Below are 21,550 nucleotides of genomic sequence, written 5' to 3'. Positions count from 1 at the left end.
AAAATTACAACGTTGGAAAAGTTATATTTTGAAGTGAAATCTTTAGGCAACTTATACACAAAGACACATGTTGCAATTGGCACATTAAACGTAGATGACAAATATGTTAATATAAGTATATTAAAAGTATACAGAATAGATTTCAGGCTGGAACAAAGGCTGAGATAGAGAAATGCAATTGGATTATCTGATTGGAGTACAAGGTTTTCGTATTTCCTTTTTTTGTATTTGTATCTGTGCTTTTCCTTTCTTTAATATATAATACAGTCAGCCCATTACATCCATGGCTGGCTTGAACGCGGTACGTGGTGAAGCACAGCTGGCAGTTGTTTCTCGACAGTGGCATCATTCGATTGCATTATAGTATATGGCATGATGCGTTAAAGCTTAACGTGGGTTAGTTGATCTCTTTTGTGGAACCTTGTCTTGTCACTAATCAAAATATTTCGTCTAAGGCACTAAAATTACATAATTTCATGCAACGACTACGTTCTATCATAAATCTGATTTGTTCGTCTCGTTCGACTCCTCCTCGTTCTTAGGGTTAATTGAAGTAGTTGTTATTGGGAGTGGGTCTAGTTCTAGCTCCTCGTCTAGGGCTCCAGACGATTGCGACTAAAGCACTTGTTGGGTAGTGCCTTCGATATTTGACCAATGTTATCGACCTCCTTCATCAGCTCCTTCAGCTCGGAGCCGTATTTGTCGATCAGATTTTTCTGTATGGTGCGCTGCTCCCGGTACTTTTCAATACGTCCCGTGAGGTTCACGCGATTGATCTCGCCCTCGACAATAGTCAACCGATTCTCTGAAAGATATAGTTAAAATCGAATTAGTTACCTGATGTTTGAGTGCAACATGTGGCTCGACATACCCAATTTATCCAAATCAGCTGTATTGATGTCCTTCAGATTCTCCAGCTCATCCTTGATTGCCGTCAGCTCGGCGTTGGCCTTCTCGATCTGCTTCTGCGCCTCCTGTGTGTCGGCCTTGGCCTGGCCCACCTTTCGCTTGGCATCATCCACGAGATTGTCGTCTTTGGTGGAGCTTTCTTCCAGCTTGAAGATGTCCATCTCGGTCAGCTTTACGCGATGGTTCAGCTGATCGGCCTCATCGCGCAAGTTCCTGGCAGCCACCTTCGTCTCGTTTGCCTTGCGGCGAATCAGCTCTGCATCCTGTCGGGCAGAGGGAACTTAGATTGAACTAAGTCGGAAGGATAGAGAGATCGCTTACCTTTGAAGCCTGCTCGGCATACTTCTTCTGCGCCTCCTGGGCATTCTTTTTGGCCTCGTTGGCATTCTTGTTGGCTCCGTCTAAAGCCTCGCCCGCCTGACCGATGAGGCTCTCGGCGTTCTGTATCTCCAGCTCGATGTTTGGAACTGTTTGCAGTGCCTGGGCAGCACTCTCGGATGACCGCTGGACATCCGACTGGAACCCGGCCAGCGTATTGTAGGTGTTGTTTGCCTCCTTCAGTGTGTTGTCACCCTGCTCCACTGCCTTTGTGGCCTTGTCGTGTGCAGTCTTGGCACGATTCAGCAGCTCAATGTCGTCTTGTTTCTGTTTGTCAGCTCTGCGGGGTGGGACAGTGATTAGTTGGACAATGTTCATCAGGTAACATAATGGAACCTACCGCTCCAGCAGAACCTCAGCCAGTGTGCGTTCCTCTTCGAAGTCGGCAAAGACCTCGCCGTTGCTGTTCGACAGCTCGTTGATCTGCTTGAGGAGAAGATCGGCGCGCTCGTTGGCTGCCACGGCATCCCGCTTCAGCTGGTTGATGTCAATGTTCGGCTGTGACTGCCTGTTCACGTCGTTAAGGAGGGTAAGGGCTGTATCGTAGACCTCGTTGGCCTTGCGCAGCGCCTCCTTGGAGGTCTGAGCCACGGCACCCAGAGACTGCTTCACCTGGTCCAGTTCGAGCCGAACTTCGGAGCGTAGCTCCACACTAATCTTTTGCTGCAGATCGATGGCATTCTTGGCCAAAAGGTGGGCCTTTTCCACGGCATCCATGGCGTCCTTGGCGTTCTTCAGATCGAACTGCGCCTCCGACTCCAGTTTGTCGGCCAGGGCGCGTGCTTCGCGTGAAATGTCCGAAATCTGCTGCGACTGCTGGCCGAACTCCACGGACTTGTCCTTGGCCTTCGCCAATGCCTGGGTACCCTCGTCGTTGAGTAGATCGAGGGCCTGCTGCAGCTCTCTCTTTGCATTCTCGGTAATATCGTGAAGAATCGTGTAGTTCTTGCGGGCCTTGTCTATCTCAACGTTGGCATCCTCTTGCAGTTTGTCTGCACTCTGCAGATGTTCCCGCACGCTGTCCAGTCGCTTGTGGAGGTCATCGATGACCTCTGCATAGGTCTGGCCGCCTTCGCCGACATTGTCGCGGGCGTCCTGGGACAGCAGGGCAACCTTCTCCTGCACCGCCCGCAGCTTGGCCTCGAACTCCTCGTCATTGGTCACCGGCGTGCGAGCAATCTCGTCCAGGGTGGAGCTCAAGTTTGCCAGCTTAGCACGATGCAGATTGGCGGCGTCCTGCACCAGGTTGTAGCAGTCCGGACAGTCGATGCAGCCGCGATGGCGATCGTACTTGTTCTCTTTGCAGCGGTCGCAGCGACGTCCCTCCACGTTGTCATTGCAAGGACACTGTCCGCTTTGGTCGCACTGGAAGCCCTTGGAGCCGCTCTCGTCGCACTCGCACGGCTTGCAGCCTTCCGAGGAGAAGCCGTAGAAGTAATTGGCGCACTGGTCACATCGCAGACCCACCACGCCCGGCTTGCAGTGGCACTGGCCCGAGTAGCGGTCGCAGGTGGAGTTGAAGCTGCCCACGGGGTCGCACAGGCAGTTTTCGCACCCGTTCCCGGAGCGTATGTTGAAGTATCCCGGCTGGCACTCGCCACAGTCGCGGCCGATGACGTTTGGCTTGCACTGGCACTGGCCGGTAACCTGGTCGCAACGCGAAATGCTCTGCTCGTCCTGCTCGGTGCCGGCCTCGTAGCAGCTGCAGCGGTCACACTTGCCGTGGGGTAGGGACAGCGGGTCACCAAAGTGCCCGGGCAGGCACTGGTCGCAGTGCTCTCCGGCCGTGTTGTGGATACACTTCAGGCACTCGCCCGTGGTGCGGTTGCAGTTACCCACCGCATTAGGGTCCACGTTTCCGTTGCAGTCGCAGCCCGTGCAGGTCTGCACGGTACCCAGGAGACCGGTGGGGTCTCCGAAGAAGCCGTCGCTGCACTGCTCGCATCGGGAGCCAAAGTATCCCACTGGACACTCCGTGCAGATGACCGTGTCGCCGTTGATTTGCAGACAGGCCCCATCATTGGGACAGGGACAGCGCTTACAGTCGTAGGGAGTTCCGCCCAGGGCGACTCCGTAAAAGCCCTTGGCACACTGGTCGCAGTTGTCGCCGAAGGTGTTGTGCTGGCAGATGCAGCGACCGGTCTCCGAGTCGCAGATGTCGGCATGTCCGTGGCAGTCACAGGGGATGCACGGCATGAAGGGTCCACCTCGGGCCGGGCTATGGCGGTAGCCGGGAGCGCAGGACTCGCAGAACTGGCCAAGATAGCCCTCGGGACAGGTACACTGCTCGATCCAGGTGGCCGGGTGTCCGGCTGCACCGCGATGCGCCGTGTGCAGCTCCACATCGTCGAGAATGGCCTCGCCCTGGACCGAGTAGGTGGCACGGATCTTGATGGCCGTCAGATTGGAGAGGATGGAGAGGAAGCCCCTGGCCGACTGACTTGGCTGCCACTGGTAATCGTGGTGCTCGTGCAGACGGAACGTGTACTCCTTCACATTTTGGTCGGGGATGCCGTTGCCCTGGGCGAAGATGGGCAGCGAGATCCTGCTGCCAGCGCCCTCCAGGATCACGTCGTTGGCGCTGGTGCTCGGCCCCACCTGACCCACCAGCTGCAGCTTGAACTTGAGGTCGCGGTTGTATGAAGCACGTTGATCTCCCAGGAAGCGATCAGGGGCCTGGAAGTAGACGAATTCGTTGCCCTGGGCGGTGGTCCCGATGCTGCGGCTGTACTGGTTGTACTTGATGTCCACCTCGCGACGGTTCAGATCGATGGCCGTCCAGCGCTCCTTGAACTTGTTGAAGTTGGAGGCCACGGAGACAATCGAGTAGCCCGGTGCCGTCTGGCACTCGGAAGTGTGGCCGTAGCAGAAGCAGGGCGTACACCCAAAGCGGTTGATCTTGTCCAGGTTGAAGAAGCCAGGCTTGCACCTAAGAGGAGGAGAGTGAACATTAGGATAGGATCGTCCAGATGGATTCGTTCGTTGGGCGGTTGGGGGAGAGGGGGGTTTCTTACTCATTGCACCGCCTGCCCTCCACATTCTCCTTGCAGAAGCAGATGCCACTCTCCGCATCGCAGGCTGGAGTATTCTCATGGGAACCCCGACCGTCGCAACCACAGGGCTGGCAGCCATGAGGTCCGAACTGGTAGTAGTTGTTGTCGCAGCGATCGCATTTGTCCCCCGTCACGCCCGGCTTGCACTGGCACTTGCCCTGGCTGTTGCACTGCAGCGAGCGGGATCCAATAGAGTCGCAGCCACAGTTGACACAGTACCCATCCTCGCGCATGTAAAAGTTCTCCTTGCAGCGCTCGCAGTTGGGTCCATCACGATTCTCGCGACAGTCCAAGCAGTGGCCGCCATGACCCGTCTGGTTGAAGAGATGGGCATCAAAGAAGCATTTGTCCGCCAATCCATTGCAGTTGCAGGCTGTGAAAGGAGAAACATCAAACATCAAAAGAGGTTCCTGTAGAAGTTCTCTGTCATCTTATACAGTTGATCAGATACCAATGGGCTGGCCCTGTCCCAATGAGATTGGTCTGGAGGCTGTAGTCACGGGACCAGGCCTGGCCTTGCACAGAGGACACGGACACCACCAAGAGGAGGACCGCAGACAACCAAAGCAGCATCATGACTGATTCGATTGATGGGTCGTCTTCTGTCGGATGTGAGTAGCGGCTAACGGAAAAGTAGTTTGTCCTTATATAGAAAGCATTATCGAGATACAGTGGGCTGCTGCTGTTGAAAGCCAGAGCTCGTCTTTCAACAGTAACAACAACATAAGTGATAGCCACTGTGCCAACCTGTTTGCTCTCTGTTTCCCCCTACACTGAGGAAAACGTGTCTCCTAGAAAAGACTTTCGCTATTTAGCTGTGAGAACTATGCAGTATTACACAAAATTTTGAATTCAATTGAATGAACAGCAGTCTACCTATCACAAAATATCATTGGTTGTTGTTTAGTCCTATTCTAGACAAACTTCCTCAAGACTGGGAATATATTTTCCCTCCGATTCCATCATCTCTTCTAAATTGTTTCCAGTTAATAATTCCCATCCTACCTTTGCACTCGTTGACTTCCGTTGAGGTGGCCCTCTTCCACTTGACGTCATTGTACAGGGGCAGACAGCGGTCACAGTCGGGTCCATCGGTGTTGTGGCGACACTCGCACACCAGCGTCCTCTCTCCGTGCATACCCGTGCTGGCGACGCACTTGCTGGCATGTCCGTTACACTTGCATCTGGCACCCACGGCGATGTCACTGATGGCATAGAAGTAGGACTTCAGCACCTGGGGATCACCGAACAACTCGTCGCCGAAGGTGTTGAGGCGATCCAGCGTGATGCGGATGTCGGTGGCCGTGACCCAGTCCTGCAGCTCCAGGCTGCGCTCGAAATTGATGCCACTAGGACGACCCTCGAGGGTCGAGAATGCGATCTCGCCGTCGCGCAGCGGGGAAATGTCACTGTACTCGCTGGTGCAGAGTGCATGGGCCTCGCCCTCGCCCTTGCGGATGGCCCGGGAGTCGGGCAGGAAGTACGTGTCCCTACAGGTGGCACTGTAGTACTGGTAGGGAATCCAGGCACCGTTCTCCGAAGTCCGCTTATAGATCGTGAAGGACTCGGGCCGAGGAGAGCGGAACAGAATTCGCACATAGGTGATGTCATAGGATTTTCCTGAAATATTTTAGGGAAGCAATATTAACTGGATTTTCTTGGCTATAAACGTTGATCTACTCACGTAAGTGGAGCGTCAGATTCACATAGTTGGGATGCTGTATCCCCTCGAACATGGTCTCCGATTGCCACCAGGATGGATTCTGCGGATCGTGCAGGTCCGTCAGAAATGAGGGATTGTGATCTTCGTATCTGCAAGGGAGAAAGATCCAATAAATAGCGGCATCCGTTTGGCTAGCTTCGATTTGGGATTTTACACTCACCTGCAAAACTCGCAATTCTTGTGATTGGGATTCTGTATGCAGAAGTGTGTGTCACTCTGCTCGCCGCAGGTGTTGGTCGACTCGAATTGCAGTTGGTATGCGGCATTGATGAACTCGGGAAGGCATTTCTATTAAGGATGAACAGATGACTCAATATTTACCATCTCAATGAATATTCTCTTAATTGCTCAATTGGTCTGTATCTTTCATTTGAATTTGACCCCCCAAAACGGAATGAATAAATACTTGAGCCACTTATAATTTCTTTCAATTGGTCTGTGGACAAACAAATATTGGGGGGCGACTCTCTATTCCTCCCGCACTTACCTGCGGTCTGCCATAGGGATCGTAGCACTCGAGGGCCGGCATGAACGTGGTGGCGCGTAGCTCGTGTCCGGCGGAGTTAATGGGTGTGCGTTGGGCGCCGAACGCGTCTGGGGTACAGCAGGAAAGTAGGACGCCGACCAGCAGCAAGCGCGCCGTGGAGGAGCCACATAGGCTCCACCTGCTGCGCTTCATGGTGGGTTTCGTTGGGTGGTTTAGCCTTTCGCTTAGAGTCTATAGGTAGGTGACAGGATACTTGGGAACACTATTTCGAGTATCTGTATTCTAGGTGGGTTTCCTCTCAGTTTCGTCGTCGTTCCACAGCTCAATTCATAACTGGATCGTTGCTCTTACTGCTGGAGGTTGGTGAGCGACTTCCGTCATATGCTGGAAAATGCATTGGTTCATCATGAGTCAACTAATATCATCTAAGAATCAATCCCCGAAATCTGGAAACATGTGTGCCACATATTGTGGCAGATATACTCGCAAACACGCACAGAGGAAGACCATATTCCGGGACTGGTTTTTAATTAGTTCCTCGGACAAATGGCTCGAAAAATAAACTTTGCCCGACCAGTTCACGCAATGAGCTCTGTGAGACGCGTCTGGCCGGCCTTCCAGTAGTACATTTGGATAAACAGAAACCAAAAGCAGAACAACAAAAAACCAAAAAACAAAACTGCAAATGAAAATTTCAAACAACTGCCAGCCGCAAGCAGAGAGAGAGACATAAATAAACTAAAAAGATATGCGCTGGAAACGAAATGAGCTCCGAACAGTTCTGTATAGTATGTTTGCTTCCTATAATGTACATACAATGTACTAACAGTCTCCCAGTCCCCTGGCTCTATTTGCGCTATTCGGGAACTTGAAATAATTATATCCGATGATTTCATTCACTCCGCCCAGAGGCACAGTCATTATGTGCTGTGCCATTTAATAATGGGCTTGCTCAAATTTTTGCTGCAGTCTGTGGATGCATTCTTAATCCCCGGCAAGGCTAGATTCATTTAAGCTATCCTAAGATCCCAGATTCAGTATCTTTATGTACGAATTCAGTTAGGCGGTTGGTCTGAGGCACTAATTAGCAAATATTTGCCGCAAGTACTAGCTGGCGATGATATCACCCTTTATAGAGCGGGGTCCTAGCAAGAGCCACAACCAGATGAGAAGAAGCTAAGATGTTCGACTTTTGAGAGCAAGAAAATTCCAGTTCTTGTGGGTAAGATTCGGAACGCGAACCCAGTGCAAGCTGATACCGCCAGCACCAAGAGGAATGCAGAGCTCTGAAATGTTCCATGACTTGTGTTCTATAATAACTTAAGTTTCCCAAACGGTATTCCTGGAACTATGCTCTTTCACTCTCCGCTCGTGCCTCGTGTTTCATTCTATTCCTACTGCTATGATCAGTTAATTTGTCAACAAACTAGGATCCGATCCAGAGATTCGTAGATTATATACATTTTTTTTCTTTCATGTTTTTATCAATGGTACACAATTAATTTCCCCTGAGGCGTAGCACAGATTCAGATTCGTTGGTTTCTTGTACGATTATAGTCGAAATGTGTACTATGTTTTTGCTTATCAGTCCCGGGTCACAAGAACGGCTTCGCTTCGAGTCCGAATTGAGCACATGAAATCGTTCTGGGGTCTGTGTTGTCAGGCTGGGGCTCATGGAGTCTCCGATTTCGTTTCGACTTCCAGCCTGAGAACCCTTTGCAGGCGGGCGAGTTCAGCTGAGGCCAACTCACCAGAACACACACTGATATTGTATGTACACACAATATGTACGATCAGATCTGTGTACTTATGTATGTATGTATATAGTCCGAATGAACATCCGCTCCATTCAGATTTCATTTGCTGAGCGGGAGCGGCCCAAGAGCTCTGTGTGTGGACGCGATACGCGCCTATGAACACGAGTTCCTTTTGCGATAAGAATTTGGGGCTACGAACTAGCCCGTCTCCACATAGTGTGATATCAGACTCTATATAAAGACGACTTGGCTTTGGGAGCCACAGATCTGATTCGATCCGCTGCCCTGCCCTGCTCTACGCTGCCCTGCGCTGTGGCGTTTGAAACTGCTTTTTTGTTTGCACCTTTTCGCCTGTATCTTTATCGCAGCGTTTGTTTTTATCCACTGCTTCACTACAAACTCATACACACAGACACAACGTTAGCACACACACTTAGACGTAGCCAGCAGGTAGAGAAGAGGAAAAACAGAAAAAAAAACACACTCAAAATGAGCACTCCCGAAAGCACTCAAGATACTTTTACGAACTCCGAACCGCGTTTCGTATCTTACAGATGCACAGATGCAAGAGCGCAACAACTGGCGTTATTTTCGTTTATTTATCGGCTATTTTTGTGGTAGATACATTTTCTGTTTCTGTTTCGGTGTTTTAGGTAGTCCAGATTACATGCTGCTGCTGCATGTGCCTGACACTTTTGGGGGATTTCAGATCTCCCAAATATTCCTGATATTATTAATAGGACAATTGTTGCAGGGGTTATTTTCATTTGGGTTTCTTTCATTCAGATTTCAATGGAAGTGTGCACACTTTTCTGAATTTTTCTACCATTTCACTTTTCTGCTGACTGTTGTCGTCGCACTCGTATTATGTTGCTCTGTTTTCCCTACCACATTGTACGCGTTTCATTCGTGTAATTGTATCAGCACATCGAAGGCAAGAACCTTTCGAGTAAACACTTTGTCATATGGCCATAGCCACACACACAATAAACACAAGATACTTTTTATCTAGAGGTTTTCTTTTTGCCTGGCTGGTCCCTGTCTCTGGCCCGCAGCAGCAAGACAGTCAAAAAAAAAAATAAAGTGACCCAAGAAAACTTGAGACTCCTCCGCCTCGCTCCGCTCCGCTCCGCACGACACTGCACCACACAACCACACCACATTTACAATGGAGTGGGCTCCACATCCACAGAGCACCCGATCACCGATCACTTACTCGTCGCTCAGGAGAGACAGGCAACAACCGCAACGCTCAACGGATTTTCGAGGAATGCGACGATCGGCCGATCGCAACTCTCAGTCGAGTGAAACTCTATGCGGAGCGGCTCTCTTTGTATCTGTATCTGTGAGTGTGCTCAGAGCGGGCACAGATCTTGCTGGTCTTGTGGGCTCTCTGTCCCAGAAGATTCAGATGATCTTCAGTGCTATGGTACTCGCACTTTAATTGCTCTGCTCTTCGTTTTCGTTGGGCTTCATATTTCCTAAGTGAAATACCATTTAATCTGGTAAATATTTGAGCAGTGATTGTCTTATAAGAGTTGGTTTTCTAGGTTTTCTATGTGGCTCGGTAATAGCCAGGAAGCTGTGCAGTGCCGCTCTCTGCTCTACATTTTGTCTAGTTTTTAGTTTTTGGAGTTAGCAGGTTATCGCTCGGGCAGCTGATAAGAAGGTTATTGTACGACAAACGTCGCAGCACTTTCGGTTTCATTGAAGAAATCATATTCTTTTCGAACTGAGTTCCAAATGAAATTCAATTTCTGAATAAACTAATCTGATGAATACATGTACATGTATGCATATACTGTAATAGCTAGGGAACTATCATTTATTAATACATAGTAAAAACGCTCTTTTAATTGAAGGAGCATTTTTAAAAATTTTTGTAGGCCTGAGTTTACGTTTGTGGGCGAAGGTAGTTCTGGATATAGTTCTGGCAATATTTATTTTAAAAGTACAATATTTAGATAGTATAATTTAAGTTGAGTTCCATTGTAAATTGAAAATATTTCAATATAAATTTAATTTCAAATTCAAATAATTTTACTCTGGCGCCATTTGGTTGCGTCCGCAGAAATTTGGAAACTTTATGACAGAGCTTTTAATTTGATCAATTCAATAGTGTTGACAACGGACGGCGCCAACACTGCAAATAAATGGGAATGGACGTGTTCGTTAACATACTTATACTAAGCCCCGCTATTTTGATATTATTTAAAACTTCTCATCACACTGAAACCACGCCAATAATTGGTTTATATTCATATAAAAGTAAATACTTGGACTGTGTCATGCCGGAGACTCAGTTTTTTTTTACATAGGATGACAAAAAGTTGCGTCCTTTTCGAACGCAGAAATATTCGATTAGTATCATTAGATCAGGCATTATTTTGAATCCATGAATCCATCCATATATGGGAGGAAAATATCGGTTGTTTTAATGTTGAGAGGAAGATCTCAGACAAACTCTACAAAGAAATTATTGAAAATATTAAATATATATGAGCATCAAGTCTTTTCCATAATTTTGTTGATTTGAAAATTTCAGTAGCTTTCCTGCTTGTTTCAGCAACACAAATCAGCTCTTCTCATGCCGCAATACCCTGCGTCTGCCAGTGTTAACGCCTATTCTGCGTCACTGCGTTTATTCCGATATCGATACGAAACGCGCGGCAGTGTAAAAAGGTCATGAGTGACGATACATAAACTTGCACAGCTAAAAGCTTCTTTTAAGCTATCGATACCAATGCCAGACGTTTGCCAGCACTATGCTTTGCGCGTCTTATTTGATTTCAAGTGAACCAATACTTAAATGAATTTTTTCATATGTAAAACAAAAAATCTCATTCCGTGCAATATATAGATTTTATTTCAATTTTCATAAGGAATTAAGTTATTTAATGAAAGTATTGTACGAGTATTGTATTGTTTGGTAGTCAGTTAGAAGAACAAGATTCAAGCTAAATTGTGATTAGAGAGTAGGAAGAATACTAATTCCTTCGGTTAAGAAGACAATCTGGCGTTCAAGGCACTTGAAGGACGAGCATTTATTTATCCTGCTCTTCCTCGTCCTCAATGTTGATCTTGATAATGTTGACCGTGGGCCCCGGCGGTTCACTGCTACGCGTCTCTGGCAGCCCATTTTCCGGCGGCACCGCCTCCACAATGCACTCATCGCTGCCGGTGGTGCTGATGGTGATTGTGGGTATGTTATCGGACCAAATGGAGCTCTGCGAGTCCTGCCTCATGGTGCGACGTCGCTGGGAGGCGCTTCGGTTGGGAAATGTGATGGGTCCGGGCAAATCCAGTTCCTCCAAGTCATCCATTGTGGCCAATGTGGCCGTCGGGGTGGCCATCCCTGGCGGTGGCTTGGGTGGCCGCGAATTTGGACGACCAGACGATGAGGATGTGCCGCTGCCAAAATGCAGAGGTGCACTGGGAGTTGGAGATTCTGGTTCCGGTGTAGGTGGCATCTCGAGGGCAGTGGCGCTGGAGTTGCTCGACAATACTGAAGGTGGTGGGGGCGGTGTGTAGGCCAAATATGTGGGCGTGGTAGGACCAGGAGACTCATCCGAGCCCTGCTCTACATCGTCCTTCTTGAGGTTTACAGCCTCGCGTACGAGGGCGAGAAGAGAGCCAATCTTCTTGCGTCCCTGTCGCGAGAGCACAGACAACTGGCGCTGATGATGGCCCTGACTGGGCGTGGGTGAGGGCAGGTTCGGCTGCTGCTCCTCTCCGCCGGCCACCTCGCTGCTTAGGTGATCCGAGGCGGGCACATCTGAGAGTCCTCCAGCCTTGCTCTTCTCCACGCTCCTCTCATCGAACTTGAACACTTCAGGCTCTGGCTTAGCAACCGCATTATTTGACTTGATTTTGTGCTTGCGAAACTTGAACTTTCCGAGGCCAATAGCCTCGAGACCTCCGCCGCCTCCTCCGCCGCCTCCTCCGCCTCCTCCTCCGCCACTTCCACCTCCACTTTCCTTGGGCGATGGCAAGGGTTTATCTTCTACCTCCTGCGGCGGCTTCTTTTCGTCAACTATGTGGAATTTGCTCTTGGCCAGCGGAGGCGTTTCGGGTGTTGACTCCTCTGCTGTCTGTTGGACGCGTTCTGTCGTGGGTGTCTGCGGCTCTGGTGTGGGTGGCTTCGACTCGTCCTCCCCTTGCTCCTTGTGGCGGCGTAGCAAGCTGGCGCGGCGCTCGCTGACAATCCTTGAATTTGTATCCGGATCATGTTCATTCTCCTTGGGCGACTCGTAGGGGGGCGGTTGCTTGTGCCTGGGCTCCTTTTTCTCTTTCATGCTGCCTCTATCTCTTCGCTCGTGTTTCTCAACTTTAAAACGGCTTTTGGGATGCGGCTCCTTCACGGGAAAGTTGCCACCAATTCCGCCACCCGCCCCTGAACTGCTGGCCACTCCTCCACCATTGGCAGCCACAATGGAACTGGCCCGGGCCCGCTCCTGCTTGGCAATCTGCACAATGTCCACCAGCGAGGGCTTCCGAGTGCGACGAATCTGCTGCAGTCGCGACAGGCCGAACCGCTTGTCCTTGGCCTCCTCATCGTGGGGCAGGGAGTCCTGGTGCTCAGTGTCCGTATCGTCGTCATCACGTCGCACAAAGGAGTCTTCGTCCGAGGTGGCCGAGCCCTTGCGTAGGGCCTTCTTCATGATGCGTGAGATAAGCTCTGGCGAGGAGAGAGTCAGAACAAATGATTTGCAAGCTGAGATAGGATATATTTCTTCTTGGGCTTACCCTTTCTGGCCTGATTCTTGTACTCCTCCGTGTCGAAATCGGGCTGCTGGGTGGGGGTGACTGGCGAGGATGCTTCGAGTACCTTTCGCCAGCGATTTGTCAACGTTGTCGCCGTCGGTTCCGCCTGCTTGACCTCGGGCACCTTGAAGATCTTCTTGCGCTCCTCCTCGCGCTCCTTCTGCAGCTGCGTCCGCAGGTCCTGGTTGGCTTCGCGCAGGGCGCCCGTCAGCGACACCAGATAGTAGATGATCAGGATGAGTAGGAGCAGCAAGGGAATCACGGTGCTCGATGAGGTCAGGTAGTCCAGGGGTTCATGGAGTTGTCTGAAATTAGGCAATAATACCCAATGACTTCCTCGGTTCTTCGGTTTGCATGAGATTCCTCGTCATCTTACTGGGGCAGGGCATTACGGGTGGTGTTTGTAATGAACTCGGCAATCCGGTTGTACTCCGAGAAGGGTCCACAGTGCCAGGAGGGACGCAGCCAGACAATGGCATATCCCACGGGCAGCACACAAAGGAACAACATGGTCAGCAGCAGTGACAGGTAGAAGTTGTTTGACTTGGAGGCCCTACAAGAAGAGATGGCACTGGATTAGCAGCCATTCCATTAACCCAATTCAGCCACCCAATAGGGGACACTCACTTGAAAACGACCTCGTGGGGCACGTTGCAGGTGAGGACTATCCACGACCTGAAGTACATCATAATCATCAGCTTGACCAGGTTGATGAGTACCAGGCCCGGCGAGAAGAATATGCCCATCCACACTTGGCCCTGGTTATTAATCAACGTCAGGATGTTCTCGGCTATCTTGAAGTCCCCGTACTGCCCACGAAAACAAAGCCTCGCATTAGTCAAAGTTGCACCTGCACCAGAGTCAGAGGCAGAGCCAGAGCCAGACAGAGTCCCGGGCTCTCCTCGCACTTACCTGTGGAAAAGTCTTCTCCATGTCCCAGCACCAGTTTTGATTGACGTAGCGCACAAACAAAGCACGCAGGAAGTCGATGCAGAGTGGGGCCACAATGGACATCAGCTTTTGAATGAGAAGAAGGTGGGCTTAATAAGCATTTTGCAATGAAGCTCCGGTCGGATTTCGGACTCCAGACACTTTAAAGCTGAAACACGCAACTGTCCCTGTCATGTCCTTGCTGGTGGATCTGTGTCTTGTAGTTTACGGCTGATTTCCCTAGTCTAGCCGAACTATCCCACAGAATCCCCATACACATTTTGGTCGCTGTTCATGCACGAACACGTGCCTCAAGTTCGAATCGAAAGCCAAACGAAACCGGGCTCAAGTAGTATCCGAGAGGCCACACACAAAGAGCACACTCAATTTTACTTTGCGGGCCTTTTGTTATGCGTAAAGCATGAATGCGTTTAAGCCCCTGCCCGTAACTTGTTTAATTTATGTGCTTAAATCGTTTAATAGAGATTATGTACGCCATGTCGGATGCATAATCAAATTGGGTACCAGACCCATTTTGTTTATTTTTTTGTGGCTCAGCCTTGACCCCGGCAGTTTACACGAATGTCGGACAAATGTTAAGTACGAAATAAAAGGGAAAGTAATCCCTGGATTGAGATCCCTTTGAATGCCCCCAATGCCCGCCTAGTTCTGTTATGGTTGCTCCTCACATTTGTTCTGTCTGATAGCACCGACTGGATAACATCGATGTCAGGTCATTGATGGGCAGGGTAACCTTGAAAACTTTAGCAATTCCCTGAATTTGTTTACGATTAGACTTTAAGTTCAGCGAACAGCAAGAGCAAGCAGCCCCAATGGGATGCCAATCGACACTCGAGACTCATCGTGGCAAATGGGCAAATAAGACTTGGCGTTCGAGGGCTAAAGTTCACAATCATGCTTATGGCTTATGTAAATTTTCGATTTCGGATTGCACAGGGGGGATTCGTAAGTGTGCCCCCCCTTCCCACTTCCTCGCCCACTTCCACTTCCATTTCCTGCTCTGCCTGAATGCCAGCTGCGTTTTGTATCAATGGAAAGACTCCCGAGAGCGATTATTATGATAAAATACTTTTCGTTTGTGCTTCCTTTTCTTCCTTTCAAATATTTCCCTATTCAGATTTGCTCTTTTTCCGACGTTGGCCTTTTTTAAGTCAAGTTGATTTTGGGTTTCTAGACGAGCGCAAAAATTTGATTTTTCTACTCGTACACCCCCGTGTACCCCAGGAAGAGACGAAAGAACGGAAAACAAATTTTGCGTTAAATTTTCCGGATAATTTAGCTAAACGGGATTTCACGCTCAAAACGCTCAAGAGATGCCAACAGAATGGCTGAAATTCCCTTCTGGTCTGCCCCCCTGTGTACACAGATACTCCGCTTTGGGTTCAATCATATTTTGGGCTAAATAGATTTTGATACAGTAGCAGTTGGTTGGCTCGCTTCCGAGAGCCCGGAGTCGAGTCGGGAAATTGATAGCTGCTTCTGGTGATAAATTCACTTTTAAACTGTGGCATCTTTGGGATTGCTCAGCAGCTGGTTTCCCTCGTACACTCACCCCATCGAAGACGATGACCTTTGATAGCTCCTGGCCCAGAGACGTCTCCCAGCACATGGTTGTCAAATTGGTCTGGATTTGCTTAATCGCCAGCTTCACCTCCCGCAGACGCTTCATCTTCCGCTCCAGGGGAGTCAGCTTGACTGTGGATAGATGCTTGCTGTCGCTGCTAGGGGTGGTGCTGTCCAGGCCATCGGTGGTGCTGCCACCGAATATGTCGTCCTCTGGCCCCTTGGGACACACGGTAATTACACAGAGCTCTAGGTACTCGCTGTCCTCGTCGTAATAGACGGTGCTCCCGATCTCCGCCGCATTCCCGTATCCTATATAGTACGGGGTCTTTCCATATCGTTCAGTGAAGGAATAGTCATCCTCAGTGGTGCTGCTGCCGCCGTTGCTGGTGCTGCTTTCTGGGCTGGTTGAGTCAGTGCCAAACTCTGTGGTGGATGATGTGTAATCCTCGGTGGTTGACGTACTTTCTACGGTTGTTGTCCTAAACCATCCTCGTGCTCGTCGGGTGCTGGTGGTGGGAGTGGCCGTAGTTGTGGTGGTTTTTCTGCGCCCAAGTCTCAACTGATTTATGAGGTTATTCCACTCCTCTTCGGTGAGTATCCTCTTGGTGGGTCTAGTGCTGGCAGTCGTCCTTGTTGTGGGAGGTCTATAGGGTGGCCTATAAACGGGCCAACGGCTTGGTGGCGTATTCGCAGACTCTGTGGTGGACCCAGCTTGTCTCCCAGTGACACTGGATTCATTTCGATGTCGTCTACTATATTTGCTAGTTCGCCATATAGGTGCATCGCCCAAAGCCCTTTTCGTTCGGATATGAGCCTTTTCCTCGTCATCATCCAATTGGGCCAGAACCAGAGCCAGGGGATCATCGGCCTGTTGGGTGGTGTCCCCGTCCTCCGTGTCCTCGTAGTCATTATCCGAAACGGGCGGATCTTCCGAATAGTCCGTGTAGCTGGAAAAGTTGTCGTTGTCCGGAGCCACAGTGGAGGGTGATGCCAGCGGCTCATCGCTGCCATAGTCGTAGACATCTTCGTTGTCGTTGTCGGTGGTATAGAAGAATTCTTCCTCCTCTTCTTTCTTGGGTGCTTCCGTGGTGGTGGTGGTCGAAATAGTGCTTGGCCTTAAAGTTGTTGGTACGGCTGTCGTTGCCCTTGCGGTCGTGGGAGTCGTGGGGGCTTTCGTTATTGTAGATTCTTCAGGGGTGCTTGTTGAAGGCGGAACTGTGTTCCAAGGTGTCGTTGTGCTCGGCTCTGTGGTCAATGTGGTAGCTTTCGTGGCTACCGTTGTCCAAAGCGATGAAGTCGTTCGAATTGTAGTCGGTTCCGTGGTCGGGATCGTGGGCAATGTCGTTGGCAAAGTTGTAGGCAAAGTTGTAGGCAAAGTTGTAGGCAAAGTCGTTGGCAAAGTAGTGGGCAAAGTAGTGGGCAAAGTGGTGGGTAAAGTAGTGGGTAAAGTGGTTGGTGGCAGCACGGTAGGTGTTGTCAGATTAAGCAGCATCAGTGTGGTGGCCAAGTTCTTTGCACTGATTATGGTTCGTATAGGTTTTGAGCATTTGAAAGTCATGTTATAGCACTTGATCCGCTGCACAGCGGAGGAGATCAGGGCGGCGGCTGCTGTCGTAGAGAGCAGGCCGTCGGTGGTGCTGCCTCCATCCTCGCCCCACGCGGCAGTGGAAGTGGATTCGTCGAACAGGCCCTCCGATGTACTGTCGCTGTAGAGCGACGTGGTGGGCGTCATGGCACGCAGGGCCTCGATGGAGCTTAAAAGATTCTGCAGCTCCATTGTGTTGGTCTCGTTCTCCAGCTTCAGCAACTGCAGCGGCTTCTCCTTGCTGTTGATCTTGTAGATGAAGGAGAACATCAGGGAGTACAGATTCAGCATGTTGAGTATCATAATTCTGCAGGAAATACACAGAGGATAAGATACCCCCTGGGAGAGAGGACGCTATATTTATTTTCTTACCTTGCCAGCTGCAATCTTAGCTGCTGCCTGGGATGCCAGTTCTCAAACAAACCCAGAGCCTCGAATATCATGGGCAAGAAGAAGGAGAGCAACGTCATGGTCACGTTCACAGCATTCCTGCTCAGCCAGTTGTCGTGTTTGGCCAAATCCTCAGAGCTGCAAAAGCAAAGCAAAGCCAAAGCGAAGCCAGGAATAAGTGGCAGTCTGCCTGGGAGATGTGCTCTTCTCGGTTCACTTACTGATTGACAAGCAGCACCACCGTGGCACCCGACAGACCCAGCAGACCCATTACCAATATATTGACCAGTATTCTTTGGAGGATTACCCGCCAGCTGAAAGGGCATTACCCCATTGATTATGGCACGCGAATAGCTTAAACTTGGCGGGGACTTACTTGCGATTATCTTTCTTCTTTTCGGCCTCCTCCAGCAAGGCCTCCTTGAAGCCGACAACCACGGATGCAATGCGATTATGCGCCGTCTCCGCGTGTCCTGTGAGAGTTGCAAGAGTTGCAAGAGTTGCAAAAGTTTCTATAACGACAGCTCAGCTGCGTGGTCGGCCACTTACCAATCATAAAGTCCCAGCCGGTGAAGAGCTTCCACGAGAAGACGCACTCATCATCCTTCGAGGAAAGTTTCGAGTTGCGAGAGTTCTCTGCCATTCTATTGAGAAATCAGGGAAAAAGTTTCAGCTGCTGGTCCTGCTGCTTCCGCTCCTCCTGCATATCCCGCTCTTACAAGCCATAATTTGTGCTCAAATCCTGACAATCCCGAACCCTATTCCAATCCCAATTCCAGTTATCCTAATGCAGCTTAAACATACGTATAATTCACGCACTCTGAGCACGTGCCACGACAAGTGGCAAGGTCAGGGCTGGGCTCGCTCACTGCTCACTGTTGACATTGCTACTTTGTTCAATTACGAAATCAGCATAATGCCGACAAAGCCATTAAAGCGAGCAGCCCAATGGCGTTCGCCTGGTCAAAATGGCGTTTTGCCGTTTCGTTTCCGTTTCCGCCCTATAGACCTACAGTCCTGCCATCCAGCTTACCGCCCCCTGCACGTGTCTGTGTCCCTGTGCGTGCGTAACTCATAATGGTCAATTCCTTTATGGCTTCTGCTCCTTCCTCTTTTTTTAAGGGGGGCAAAAGTTTCGTGAGCCAGACACGCCCGTGCCAAGATTTGTATTATTTAATCAGCGCTTCAGTTTTGTTTAATTAATTAACGAGCAGTCTGACATTTAGTTTGCTTTTTGCGGCTTCGATGACCAGAGATTTAATGAAGTGCCTCTTCTGCACGGACACCCCCAGGGCCCCCGACCCCATAGTCCTAGCCATACTCACTTTCTCAGCGTGGCCACAAAGCTGTAGATGTAAACCAAGACGGCGGTAAGGAAATAGGCTAAGGGCAGCTTATATCCGGAAACGCTGATGCCGGAAGTGCTCGAGTAGTAACTGCGGAAAGAGAGACAAACAAAGAACAGAAGGCAAAGGAAGCAGGGAAGATGAGCAGGGTAATTATCGGCAGGTGCGGAGGAAACTTACCCATAAAACATAGGTGAGTATTTGAGGAATCCCTCAAATTCCCAGAATGTGAAGAGATTGCCAGCCACATTTCGTTCCGCGTCGGTCATGCGTTTCCTTGGATCCGTTTCCCCGTGCTTCGTGGCGAAATACTGGGCGAGAAGAAACACAACGGACACACAAATGAATGCATAAATGGGGGCTTTCTCGCTGGTTACGGCTACCCACCTCCGGTCCGATGACAAAGGCCACCAGCGGAATGGCTATCATAATGTTGACCCACATAAGCCAGCGCAGGAATGTAAAGTAGGAGGCGACGCCGGAGCCGAAGTGGGATTCGATTTCCTTGATGCGCAGCTCCCAGGGTATGAGGACGGTTAGGAAGCTGGTCGTCTCCCGCTTCCAGTGTCGCCAGCGCTGCAGGTTGGAGATAGAGGGGAAGCACATGAGTTACGGGCATGGCATGGAGTCCCCAAGGAGTTGCATCCCAAGTTCGTATTTTAATTGGTTTTCAAGTGAATGCCAGCCACCGAACCGAGCATAAATCTGTGAATTATGCGACTGGGGATTTATTGAATGTCCGTCCGTTCTGGCATCCAGTCCGGAAAGTGGCCCATAAATTGTGTAAACATAAATATTTTCACCCTACTAGGGGGCTGGGCGCATTCTGCACTCTGCAGTATGCATTTTGTATTCGGCAGGCGTTTCCGGCTCTGAAAATTTGCTGCTGAGGAGAAGACTGGGATAAGGGGAAAATCACTTACTGCCGCCATTAAAATTTTAAACCTCGCCCACAAGTCTCGGGTGCTGCGTGACATGGCGAAGCGCTCCTGAAGCGCGCCCTCGTGGCGTGCCACATATGTTTTGGCCTGTCAACACATGCACGGGGGGCAGATCCAAGTCCAAACATCATTAAAAATGCCAGGGCGAAGCCACAAGACGGGGCAAACCCGGGAATGGAAAGAACGTGAACAAAGATAAGAAGGAGGTGGTGTGAATGAAATCGAAAAGTTTGCTGTGAGGATTTGATGAGTGGAGTGTTCGAAGGGAGGAGGAGGTCGTAACATTTTCAACGACCTGACAGGCAGCGTGAAAACGAACGCGCCCAGTTTCGAGGCCCTCCCACTCTCTCCCACTCAGCCAACATTCCGTACCCACCTGCCGCACCAACTTGAGCTTCTTGCGGATGGGCCATGGCTGTAACTTCACCGACTGTATAACCTCCTTGTGTAGGCGTATGTTCTCAAAGATTTGCTCTTGCGTGGACTCCTGATTGGTGCCCTCCTCTGTGAAGTAAACCAAAGCAAAGCACACACACACGTTACACATTACACATACGCCGAGTGGGCTCCACGCTCGTGACCGTCTAAATGGCCGCACGTAGCCTGGGAAATTACAGAAAAGAGGCCCCCAGACGTTGATTAGCCGCCACTAGAGGACGCCCATCTCCATCTGCCATCTCCACTGCAGCTGCTCGTTAACTAAGCGAAATCTTTTCCCCACAATTGCTGGAGTGCCTTGCCTGAACTTGTCGTATAGACACTGGAGCGCCGCCGCTCCACACTATCCAGCACGTGATCCATGGGACTAGATGCTCGTCGCGAATTGCGACTGCCACGTTTTCCCCGATAGCCGCGTACACTGGCACGTCTCTGCATTATTGCCGATACGGATATTGAGTAGTCCTCCTCATCGTCAACATCGCCAGTGCCGCCATCTTCATAAAGTTGTGGAGGCGGAGGAGGAGACTGGACGACAAAGTGGGGCTCCTGGTGGCTGCTCTCGGCGTCGCTGCTCTGGTTCTGTGATTGGAAATCTGTGCAAGAATATGTTTGGTAGTGAAAAAGCTGAGATGGAGTCCAAAGATGGCGTGGAAAAGTTATCTTCTCCTACCGTTCAGCTCATACGACCTATTTTCCTCCTGCGAAGCGGCTCTGTATTTGTAATTATTGCATGAGAAATGTAGGGAATTCCTTCCGGCAAGACTACTCACCTCTTTCCCCTCTGTCCTCTGTAGAATTCCCTCTTCTCATCGGCGCTGCTCTGCATTTGCCAGCCCCCTTTATTCAAGTCGCATGGCGGGGCCCAGGTCACAGATAATTGATGTGGCGAGGTGACACCAGAGTTGTTCTGGGAATTTGGGTTGTAGTTTTAAAACTTACTAATTATCTTAATCACACTTGTCACATTTAATACTCGTTATGCAAAATTCTTCAGAATTGCTTAATAATAATTGCACTTTAAGGATTAACTTAGTTGTAACTGAGTATCCTCTTGCACCGCTTTGAGGTGTGCTGAAGAGTCTTCATCACAGGATGTAGGAAAACTATTTAATTCCCAGTTGTTAGTTAGTTCGTCCTTCGCCGTAGCGCGTCGGAGGAGCCTTATGCGCAGACTGAACGGCTTAGCCCGCTTACCAGGCCAGCAAGGCGCAAAAGACCATCATCCAAAAGGACAACGACTAACACAAATACTTCTATAC

The 21,550-nt window shown here is 50.0% G+C and overlaps 2 protein-coding genes across 2 annotated transcripts; both read right to left on the bottom strand.

The window, feature by feature from the left end:
* Positions 1 to 50: 50 nt before the first annotated feature.
* On the bottom strand, positions 51 to 9,564 carry LOC6602453 (laminin subunit gamma-1). The gene is made up of 10 exons (XM_002027453.2): positions 9,524 to 9,564; positions 6,551 to 6,934; positions 6,224 to 6,351; positions 6,025 to 6,152; positions 5,346 to 5,960; positions 4,302 to 4,713; positions 1,628 to 4,216; positions 1,231 to 1,567; positions 872 to 1,172; positions 51 to 805 (listed from the first exon to the last, which is right to left on the bottom strand). Exons 2-10 carry the CDS (start codon positions 6,740 to 6,742, stop codon positions 594 to 596), a joined length of 4,914 nt encoding a protein of 1,637 aa, XP_002027489.1. The 5' UTR covers positions 6,743 to 6,934; positions 9,524 to 9,564; the 3' UTR covers positions 51 to 593.
* A 1,660-nt stretch (positions 9,565 to 11,224) lies between these two features.
* LOC6602455 lies at positions 11,225 to 21,161 on the bottom strand. Its single transcript, XM_026993009.1, has 19 exons — positions 21,062 to 21,161; positions 20,962 to 21,002; positions 20,591 to 20,884; positions 20,227 to 20,354; positions 19,833 to 19,937; positions 19,297 to 19,485; positions 19,090 to 19,220; positions 18,889 to 18,999; positions 18,113 to 18,207; positions 17,940 to 18,036; positions 17,785 to 17,877; positions 17,546 to 17,701; positions 15,575 to 17,480; positions 13,984 to 14,088; positions 13,699 to 13,880; positions 13,448 to 13,624; positions 13,054 to 13,376; positions 12,275 to 12,985; positions 11,225 to 12,232 (listed from the first exon to the last, which is right to left on the bottom strand). The coding sequence occupies exons 1-19, from the start codon at positions 21,115 to 21,117 to the stop codon at positions 11,352 to 11,354; spliced, it is 5,781 nt and encodes a 1,926-aa protein (XP_026848810.1). The 5' UTR covers positions 21,118 to 21,161; the 3' UTR covers positions 11,225 to 11,351.
* Between the last annotated feature and the right edge of the window lie 389 nt (positions 21,162 to 21,550).

The sequence above is a fragment of the Drosophila persimilis genome, unplaced genomic scaffold (genome assembly GCF_003286085.1).
Source record: "Drosophila persimilis strain 14011-0111.01,24,50 unplaced genomic scaffold, DperRS2 tig00000798-arrow-arrow-pilon, whole genome shotgun sequence".
In the NCBI taxonomy this organism is placed as follows: domain Eukaryota; kingdom Metazoa; phylum Arthropoda; class Insecta; order Diptera; family Drosophilidae; genus Drosophila; species Drosophila persimilis.
The sequence above is the reverse complement of the archived record's forward strand: the minus strand, read 5'-3'. Positions and strand labels throughout refer to the sequence as shown.

What these genes read in the sequence shown, in the direction of transcription:
- LOC6602453 (XM_002027453.2), bottom strand. Translation starts at nt 6,742, where the DNA reads ATGAAGCGCAGCAGGTGGAGCCTATGTGGCTCCTCCACGGCGCGCTTG. An exon ending in AAGAATTGCGAGTTTTGCAG is followed by an intron (nt 6,153 to 6,223) that starts GTGAGTGTAAAA and finishes TCTCCCTTGCAG; the next exon opens with ATACGAAGATCACAATCCCT. An exon ending in AGCTGATTTGGATAAATTGG is followed by an intron (nt 806 to 871) that starts GTATGTCGAGCC and finishes TATATCTTTCAG; the next exon opens with AGAATCGGTTGACTATTGTC.
- LOC6602455 (XM_026993009.1), bottom strand. Translation starts at nt 21,117, where the DNA reads ATGCAGAGCAGCGCCGATGAGAAGAGGGAATTCTACAGAGGACAGAGG. An exon ending in AGAGGACAGAGGGGAAAGAG is followed by an intron (nt 21,003 to 21,061) that starts GTGAGTAGTCTT and finishes TTACAAATACAG; the next exon opens with AGCCGCTTCGCAGGAGGAAA. An exon ending in TAGGTCGTATGAGCTGAACG is followed by an intron (nt 20,885 to 20,961) that starts GTAGGAGAAGAT and finishes ATTCTTGCACAG; the next exon opens with ATTTCCAATCACAGAACCAG.